The 10,045-nt window shown below is 52.3% G+C and overlaps 1 protein-coding gene across 1 annotated transcript; it reads left to right on the top strand.

Annotated features, from left to right (window-relative positions):
* The first annotated feature begins 362 nt into the window (after nt 1-362).
* On the top strand, nt 363-9,626 carry NRN1 (neuritin 1). Its single transcript, XM_081058023.1, has 3 exons — nt 363-883; nt 5,129-5,273; nt 8,438-9,626. Exons 1-3 carry the CDS (start codon nt 829-831, stop codon nt 8,664-8,666), a joined length of 429 nt encoding a protein of 142 aa, XP_080914149.1. The 5' UTR covers nt 363-828; the 3' UTR covers nt 8,667-9,626.
* The last annotated feature ends 419 nt before the right edge of the window (nt 9,627-10,045 follow it).

The raw sequence follows: 10,045 nt of genomic DNA, 5'->3' as shown, positions 1-10,045 counted from the left end.
CGTGCGGTGTACGTGCGTGAATGTGTGCTCACGCGCTCCAGGCTGCTCCCAGAGCTCAGCCGCTGGGTTGGAGAAAAAGAGGGTAGGCAAGTGCAGGGGCCAGGCTGCAGAAGACCCGCACGGAGTTTCAAATCAACAGAGCTGGTTTAGCTGTTTTTCCCTCTCCCGCTCCTTTAAACCTTACTGCATCGTAGGGAGGGGATGGATTCTCTGTGGAGCTTATGGAGGAGGGGGAGCAGATTGAAACAATCGAGTGGGCGAGCCAGGACTCCCCGGCTTCAGGCGGGGAAGGGAGGGGAGCCCCGGTTCTGCGCAGGGAGGGGGCGGGGTTGGGGGACCGGGAACAGCGAGGAGGAGGGGGTGGCCGCAGGGGTGGGGAAGTGATCACCCCCAGAGGCAAGACTTCGGATCCGCATATTAATTGAAGATATCTGATTAATTCCAGCTTCTGATGACTATAAATGGCGATTCTCTACCAAGGTGTCTTTATTTAAAAAAAAAAATCATTCCGTGTCATCCCCCACGTCAGGCCTGCTCGTGGGCGTGAGGCTGTACTTCCTCCGCCCCCTCCTAATGGAGTGAACCATTCCCAGCTCTTCCCCCTCTCCCTCAGCCTCTCTCTCTCTCTCTCTCTCTCTCTCTCTCTCTCTCTCTCTCTTTCTCTCTCTCTTGTTCGCTCCCTCTCTCTCCTTCCTCTGCCTTCCTGGTGCAGAAAGTCTTCGTCGCTCCTGGAACTTGTTGGCAATGCCTATTTTTCAGCTTTCCCCCGCGTTCTCTAAACTAACTATTTAAAGGTCTGCGGTCGCAAATGGTTTGACTAAACGTAGGATGGGACTTAAGTTGAACGGCAGATATATTTCACTGATCCTCGCGGTGCAAATAGGTAAGTGGCCGCCGGGCCCACCCGGGCCGATGCGCTGAGGGGTCCGACTGGCCCGCAGCCACCTGGGGGTGCGGAGAAGCCCGCAAACCCCCAAGGGTGGGGACATCGGTTCCTAGGGACTAGCACGTCCCGGGTTGGTTTTTCTAAGAGACTCCAAACATCCACCAGGAAATGTGAGCGGCCAGCCGTTTCAGGAGGGGATTTCCCCCCCTTTCTTTCCAAAGCGCACGTCCATTTTTTGCTTCCCTTGCTCGGGTTAGACCAGGTTTGGTGCGTTCTGGGGCAATGCATTGGCCCCTGCGATACTGCAAGGTATTAATTTGAAGGGTCGAAAGGTGAATGCAGGAACAAGATGGCTAGGCAGCTAGTACTAGAACTGGAAAGTTTATGTGCAGAAAGCAAAGATATTCGGGGCTTAGACTGCTGCATTTAGAACTTTGTCATTCTCCCGCCACCCCCACCCCTCATTTCCTAGCTGCAGCGTTTGCACCGGACACCGCAGACCGGTTGGTTGGCAAATCGAAAATGATAGGGAACCCCAGGATACATATTTTAATGTGCTTATTGAGGAGGTTGAATTCAGCCAAATGTATGTGCATATAGTTTTCTATGAACGTTTGCCTGTTTCTTTCCACATAGGCATCTGTATTTTATATGTAGGAAAGGGTTAAAAAGTGTTTGCAATATGTCATATCGGCTGTTTATTATTTTTGTTTGTTTGGGGTTGATTACGAACGGATTTATGTAGTCCCTATTTTATGTTAAGGAATGTTGAGTCCTAGTTACACTGTCGTGGGGTTTTCAAAAGTTCACATTTTCCAGCCAGAATGAAAAGGTTATGGAAGGGAGAACTAGAAACCCCTTTTCTCATGCCGGTCAGAGCATTAATTAACGTGGCCTAAAAGTGAAAGTGAAGCAGATTATTAATAGAATGGACAAGAGAAAAAATAGAAACTCTTCAAACGGGTTTTCTGGAGACCGAGGGAATTGTTGCCTCCTATCACTTCAGGCTGTAGCATTCTTTGCAGACAAATCCTTGCAGTATTTGGGTTGGGGAGGGGGGGGCTTTCGGAAATTGGTTTAGGGCAAGAAATGAAATGCATAACATTTTTCTTCATGAGAAATGTGGAGGAAACTGGGTTTGGAGTTATCTATACAATAAAATGGATTCTTTGCAGTGAGTTTTTTTAATGCATTTGACATGATTTTGAGTATCTGATTTTTTTGCATGAACATTATAGGGTTTTAGATTGTGTGGATGCAGGATGTTGGCGTTTTCCTTTAATTCTGAGAAATGACTTGATGTTTTGAATCTGGTTGTTTCGAATCTTCGACATTAATGCAAAGAGCTGCAAAAAAGAACGTGTCTAATTGCAGCAAATCTCTTAAATGTTGCAAATAAGTAAATGTGGCATTTTGCCTGCAAATTTTTAGAGAGCAGAAGACAGTAGTTATTTTGATATGGAGATTTTAATCGTAAGTTTGGGGCTCTATTTTCCCGGTGAGCACTAACATTACTTTGGGGAGGGGGTTAAAAAAACAGACAGTGATTGTGCATGGATACACTTGGAACACACTAACCTCAACCCCAAAACGACCCTTTGTTGGCTGTGGAATTGAAATTGAACAAATTTGTCCCTGAATGTCTGCCCTTTCCCCACCATAACCTCGATCTTTATTAATTCATGTCTGGGAGCTGTCCCAAATCACTGACATTTGGGAAGAAAAGTGGGGGCTGGGGAGGGACCGGGAGGTGGAGAGGGCGATGAACGCAAATGAAGACGCGGTGGGAGGAAGTTTGGAGTGAATGAGAGGTCGAACGAATGAATGAACAAACGGGTGGAAATGGCACAAGATAAGGACGCCGGAGAGGACCGGGAAGGAGCCTGGCTCGCCCGCCCGAGCCTCGCTGGAGCCGGGTTCAGGAACAACAGTGAGGGTCGCGCGGACTGCGATTTGCGCGATATGGGAGCCTGCAAAATACGTCCCTAGCGCAAGCTCCAGGCCTCCCCTAGCCAACTAGAGACCAAGGAGTCATAGTTGCAAAAAAAAAAAAAAAAAAAAACAGACAATTTCACGACTTATTTTACACACGCACACACTCACACATGCGCGGTATGGAGGGTCTTCTCCAGCAGCGCCTAGAAAGATAACGTGACAGGAGCGCTTACCGCCAAGTAGTAAGCCCCGCTTCCCCTTTAAAAATTTTGTCAGTACATCTTAGGGGCTACTTTTTCATCACCGAGTTTTGGGGGTGGAGGAAAGGGGTTAGGAGAGACGGGAATCTGGGGGGTGGGGGGTGGATGGACTGTATTTTATTTCGTTTCTTCGCTGCGAAGCTGCATTTCTGGCATGCATTATAGAGAACGACGGGTAGGATTTGTTTCATTGTGACCAAATTCCTATTAGAACAAACATTCGTTTATTCTATCCCAGGGTTCTATTTGATATTGCAGTCTCAAGGGCTTTGAATATTTCGCGTGGTGGGGGGACAGGGGGGCGGGAGATTTATGAAGGTTTACCTATCAGCCTGAGCCGAGGTCGAAGTTAACCTTGGTCGCTTCCCCAGAGCTTCCCGTTCCGGATTAGAAAGCTTAAGGCCCGCCTCACTCTCCCTGCAGCAATTTGCAAACGGTGCGCTCTTGAAGACTGCTGCAGGTTCGGTCACCTTTCCCCCTTGTCTGCGTCGGGGACGGGCGGCGCGCGGGGGAGGGGGGGTGCGAGGAGGGGTACGGTCCTCCCGGGAGACATCCACACACTAGCTGCAGCGGTCAGAACACTGCCCAGGAAGGGGCCGGCACTTACGGTCATGGGCATTGAAGGCCAATTTCGATTCTGTGAAGAGTCTCACAATCGTTCCCCTCCCCTCTCCCCAACAGCGCAGGTCTGCGCTTTGTGCGCGCCCTCCTTGCACCCCGGGTGCTTTTGGCCTCTTGCCATCAAACGTTTAGCCCGGTTCTTTGGCTTTGGAGCGGAGAGAAATGGCCACCGCAGCGCATCCGCGGTCTGGAGCCTGTCTCTCTCCCCGGTCCCGGGCCCCAGGGTTTGACCGACCTGAGGCCAGGAGCGTGGAGCTGTGTGCGGCCTGGCTCTAGTCCCCTCCTACTCCTCCCCGATCACCTCCTCGCACCACCCCTCCGCCCCCCACCACCCCTCCCTGGAGGCAGCCCCGAGCTAGAAGCCAAGAGCCCCAGGCAACAGCAATCTGGGCCCTCTGTCGCAGGGCTGGGCCTGGAAAGGAAAGGTCTCACCCACGACTGGCTAGAGTGGTGGTCAGTTTGGGAAGAAGGGGAGCGTTAAGAACGTGGCCTGGGGAGCTGAGCCTCGGACTGAGGGAAAGAGGAAGCAGGAGGCCCAAGGCTCACGGATTTGGCCTCTGCGGGGTTGAGCGGAGGTCACCCGCGCAAACACATCCGTGACCCTGCCGGACCCTGACTGCCCTAGACCACGCGTCACCCCTGCCCAGTCCCCAGATGCCCAAGCTTCTCACTCTCCAGTGGGGCGGGGAGGGTGCATGGAGGATTTCACTCGGAACACACGCTGAACGATAGGCAATCAGTTTTATAATGAACCAATCTGTTCGGGTGGCTGCTGGTGGCTTCCAGAGACTTTATTAATTTATTCATTCAGCAGTGTTTGCTGAGCGCCCACTAAGGACCGGGCGCCAAGTGGAGGCTTTTTCGCATGATGTAGCCTTAGGTTCAGCTGCGTGGCCCCATGCTTTGTCGCCTCCCTACCCCTTCTTCTCCCCCCCCCGCTCTGCTGGGACCCTCCCCCCTCCCTGTCACCTCAGAAATAGAAGATTGCACTTGGAGAGGCGTGCCCAGGCTTGCTGGGGAAGTGTTGGGAAACGAAGGAGGGAGTGAGTAGAAAGAGACAAATAAAGGAGGAAAGGGAGGTGAGAAGAAGGGATGGAGGAAACAGAAAAAGATACAGAGCGAGATTCGGGAGGAAGCTGCAGGACCGGAACGGACTCACGACTAGGCCCGCCCACCCACCCCCACCCTCCACCCCACCCCTGCTGAGACACCGACAGTCGGTAGAAGACGCGTAGGTGAGGGCAGGTCAGTCATTCTGGGGCCACAACTTTTCTTCACCTGTAACAATGTCGCGCCCCGAGGCTGGGCGCTAGTGGACACTGCTCCCTCGATGGGGAGAAGCCGCGCTGAGTTGGGGGGCGGACGGGCTGTGAGGCTGCAGGGTAGGACCTCGCCGCTGCTGACTGGTGTCCCCTCCTCCCCATAGCGTACCTGGTGCAGGCCGTGAGAGCAGCAGGCAAGTGCGATGCGGTCTTTAAGGGCTTTTCGGACTGTTTGCTCAAGCTGGGCGACAACATGGCCAACTACCCGCAGGGCCTGGACGACAAAACGAACATCAAGACCGTGTGCACGTAAGTGTCCTCTATGGCCTGTTAGGTTCCTGTTCTGGGGGGCGCTGCTGAAGTCGGAGATCCACGCAGACGCGAATCCGCACGTTCTCGCCTTCTGGCTCCTGCCCTCAGACCCTAGCCCTGCACGCACTGCCCAAGGAGACGCTATAGCGTGGGCTGCGCAGAGGAGGCTTGTTCCGCTGGGGGCCCAGTCGCAGCCCTCCGAGGCCTCCCCGGCAGGCACAGAGGCGCGTGCATTCCACGCGCTGGAAGCCAGGGCGAAGCACAGGGAGAACTGCTACGAGTTCCTCGCTCTGCTTGAAGGCAGTCTTCACTCTTTCTGCGTGAATGAGAGGTCGGCCCAGTACTCTCTGAAGAAGAGTTGGTTTTGGTTTAAGGAGCGTTTTAGGTAATACTAAGTTTGCCTAAAAGGAAGGTCTCTGGCCTATTTTGTTCATTTCTCCTGATTCAAACTCCCCCCACCCCCACCCCGCCCCGTTCACCTAGAAAGTTGGCTGCAGGCAAGAGAGCACAGGTCCCCTTCCTCTTTCTAGGAGAGAGACTGAAACAATATTTTGTTTGGTGCCAGTGACTTTGCCCAAGAAGAGTGTGTCCTGGGCATCCAGTGACTGCTGAGTTTGTAATCATTTCTGAGATCTAGGGTAGTCACCCTCATTGTTTTTTTGTTTTCCTCTCTTCCTGCATCAGGACCATCCCCAGGCCAGCACAGCTAAAGGCCCAAGGAGAGCCAGGAAGTTCATGACCAAGCCCAGTGGCATTTTCCCACAGCTTGGCTGGAAAGCACTCCTCCCAGTCATAAATGAGGTGACCAGCAGAGCTTGACTGTGGTGGACCAGCGATATTTTATCTGTTGCAGACCTTAGAAATACCCCTATCCTCTGCAATACACACTTTTACTGTATTTTATTTTTCAAAAACAGCTGACAGCACTCCCACCCCCACCCCCATAATGGCCCTTCCAATAAAATCAAGGCAAGAGGTGTGCCTTGTTCCCCAGAGGTTGGAGTGACTATTTGCTGCACTACCTTTTTTAAAGTGAAGCCCTTCCTCTCTCTCTAATTCTTGGGGGTGGGTTGGGGTAGGTGTTTATTTGTTTAAATTATGAGTAATTAAACAGGGTCAATTTGCAACACATTTTCCTAAATACTCTGGTAAAACACCAGGAGCCACAGAAGCTAAGTAGCTAGTACCTTCCTATCAGGAAAGGGACAAAATTCTGGGTCTGGAATGCATACCTACGTACTGTAATTCCAAATGTCTTATGGTAGGTAAGAATGTATGTATAAAGCACAACAAAATGTTAAATACAGGTCAGCTCCCAAATCCTCCATCACTTACCAGAACTTGGTTATTCCAAGTTATTTTAATTTTTTAGCAGGACTTTGGTCCTGAAAAATGGAAATGAAGAGGGCCCTTCCCAGAGGTCGCAGGCCACCGCTGGGCTGGGGCTCCCACCTGGTTGGTGGCGCTGGTTTTGGGGACACCTTGCTGAAGCCCACCTCCTCCCAGTACCACGTGGATGTCTGTCCTTTTCCACCTTGTCTCTCCCAGGAGGACCCCACTCCCATCTGGGCATAGATAAAGAAAGGAGAGATTTAGACATCCTTTGGGAGCTGCAATTAAGCAGACTGCTGTCCATTTACCTCTTTTCTTTAAATCTTGCTATTTATCTTCAACTGAGGAACCTGGAAGCCCTACACCCCAGGACCCCCAGTCTCATAAATCAGAGACTCAAAAGGTCATTAGAAAACAGCCAGAGCTCAAGGCAATCCAACAAGCATTTATAATTTTATTATTAGCCAGAAGAGGGGGTGAGAGTGGAGACAAGGATATATCAAACGTGGTCCTGCCTTCAACGCGCTTGCAGTACAGGCTAGCGAGCAGAAGGGAGAGATCCGAGATGGTACAATCAAATTGCCTGGAGAGCGGTCGCTGGTGACCTGGGGCTCTGGGCCCTGTAAGGTGGAAGCCAGCCGGAGTTACCGAGACACACAGATCGACCCGGCACTGAAAGGAGACAGCGCCCCAGGAATCGATCACGGGTTGAAATTATATTTAGTCTTTGGATCTATTTTGGGTGTTCAGAAGAAAGGGGGACAATAAAAAAGGACAGGTTGGATGAAGGTTGTGGGGGCGGGGCTAGGAGCTAAGTCCAGGAGGAGGAAGCGACTGAGGGAGGTGTGGGGCTCCGGAAGAGACAGGAAGGAAGGACAGGGAGCCCGGTGCCTGGAAGGTTGGCCTCGGTGGGCCCTGCGCCAGCCATGGAGTCCGGCCTGGGGGGGCTGGGCACTACACCCCCAAGGCTCTGGGGACGAGGCCTCATGGGGTCCAAGCCCACGAAGAAGACTGGGGGCGCGGAGGAGAAGAAGAGGGACCAAGCACGCGGGGGGTGGGGTGGGGTGCATAGAGGTTTGCAAATGCAGGTTTACAAAGCCGGTCCCAGTGGCTTGGGGACTAACACTCACCCACCCTGGGGAGGCGACGGGCAAGGAGGAGCCTCCTGACGGAATCTGAGGCGAGGGGCCACGGAGGACCGAAGCAAGCGAGGATGGGCAAGAAGTGAGGGACTGAGCAGAGGAAAAACGAGAGGAGAGAAAGGAGGAGGACAAAGAAGCGTAGAAGAGAGAAGGGAAGGTGGGGTGGAGAAAGAGGGCGAAGGCGGGCGAAAAAGTACCGCAGCGCCGAGAGGGAGGGAGACTGAAGGGGCGAGGAGGAGGAGAAAGTGGGAAAGTGAGAGAGGGGTGGGCTGCGCTCGGAGCCAGTACCCATCTTGCGAGCTAAGAGGCATTAATGGGCGGCAGCTTGCACGGCTTAGCACAGTTTTCCTGGCTTTCCCCAAGGAGGGCGAGCAATCTGTTGGCGCAGGCCGAGGTGCCAGCGCGGCGCAGCGGGTGCGGCCCGGCTCCGGGCGGCGGGGCCCCCGCGGGCCCCCGGGGAGAGGGGTCAGACCCGGGCGGGGGCAGCCTCCTCGGACGGCTTCTTCTGGGGTGGTCCGAGGTCCGGAGAAAGCCGACCTGGCTGGCCCCCCAACGGGGTGGTGGTGGGGGGGGGGTCGCCCGCGGAGGTTGGCGAGGCCGCCAGGGCCGAGGCTCCCCCACGCAGGCCCGGGGTCCTCGCGCGCCCCCAATGAACCTGCTTCTTCTGTTTGTTCTGTTCCTCGCCAGATACTGGGAGGACTTCCACAGCTGCACGGTCACCGCCCTTACGGATTGCCAGGAAGGGGCGAAAGATATGTGGGATAAACTGAGAAAAGAATCCAAAAACCTCAACATCCAAGGCAGCTTATTCGAACTCTGCGGCAGCGGCAACGGGGCGGCAGGCTCCCTGCTCCCGGCGCTCCCAGTGCTCCTGGCGTCTCTCGCGGCAGCTTTAGCGACCTGGCTCTCCTTCTGAGCGCGGGGCGCCTCCCCCCGCGCGCCCACCCACACGCACTCCATGCTCCCGGAAATCGAGAGGATGATCCATTCGTTCTTTGGGGACGTTGTGATTCTCTGTGATGCTGAACACACTCCTATAGGATTGTGGGAAATCCCGGTTCTCTTTTTTCATTCCGTTTGATTCCGTGTGTTTTATTTGCCAAATGTTACCAGTCAGTGAGCAAGCAAGCACAGCCAAAATCGGACCTCAGCTTTAGTCTGTCTTCACATAAAAATAAGAAAACGGCAAATCCACCCCATTTTTTTTTTATTTATTTTTTATTTTTGGCAAAAGAATCTCAGGAACGGCCCTGGGCCACCTACTATACTAATCATGTTAATACATGACAAATGATGGGCTCCTCCTAAAGGAAAGAGGAGAGGAGAAGGCCAGGGGAATGAATTCAAGAGAGATGTCCACAGGGAAGCATATGGTGAATAATTCACGCTCACGTCTTTCTTCCACAGTATCTTGTTTTGATCATTTCCACTGCACATTTCTCCTCAAGAAAAATGAAAGGACAGATTGTTGGCTTTGTGTTTTAAGGATAGGAGGGAGAAAGGGAAGATTGGGGAAATCTCGGGTTAGAGGTAAAGGCTGCGAGAAATGCTGCTAAAGTCACTGAGAGGTTCAGCTTTACCTACTGTTATTGAGGCATCTTTCCAAGTCCACTGCCTTTCTTTTTTCTCCTCTCTTGTTTTAGCTGTTACACATACAGTAATACCTGAATATCCAACGGTATAGATCACAAGGGGGGGAATGTTAAATGTTAATCTAAAATATAGTTAAAAAAAGATTTTGACATAAACAGCCTTGATTTTAAAAAAAAGAGAGAGAGATGTAATTTAAAAAGTTTATTATAAATTAAACTCAGCAAAAAACGATTTGCTACAAAGTATAGAGAAGTATAAAATAAAAGTTATTGTTTGAAATGGGGCTGTCGTCTGTTTCCTGCCCCAAGCCTGCTTTCTTGGCCGAGTCCTCAGGGGTACCTGAAGGGACACATGATGCCAGGTGATAAATTCACCTGTTCACACGCCACTTGATAACCTACCATCTTCAAGCAGACTCGCCTCAACTAGGACACTTAGCCATTTCCCTGAAATTCTCTTTACTGAAAGAAAAGAAAGAGGAAGTTGTTGTTGTTGTTGTTGTTGGTGGTGGTGGTGGTGGTGGTGGTGGTGATGTGTGTGTGTGTGTGTGTGTGTGTGTGTGTGTGTGTGTGTGTGTTTAATAAACTAAAAAGCAGAGGTCCTTTCTAGGTGAGGTTTAGAGGAACTGGGCTCGTGCCCAGCTGAGGAAGCACACGATTGCCAGTGGCCGGCCCGCGGCCCCTGCCCCAGGCGGGCCAGAGC

The sequence above is a fragment of the Rhinolophus hipposideros genome, assembly GCF_964194185.1.
Source record: "Rhinolophus hipposideros genome assembly, chromosome: 8".
Taxonomy (NCBI): Eukaryota; Metazoa; Chordata; class Mammalia; order Chiroptera; family Rhinolophidae; genus Rhinolophus; species Rhinolophus hipposideros.
The sequence above is the reverse complement of the archived record's forward strand: the minus strand, read 5'-3'. Positions and strand labels throughout refer to the sequence as shown.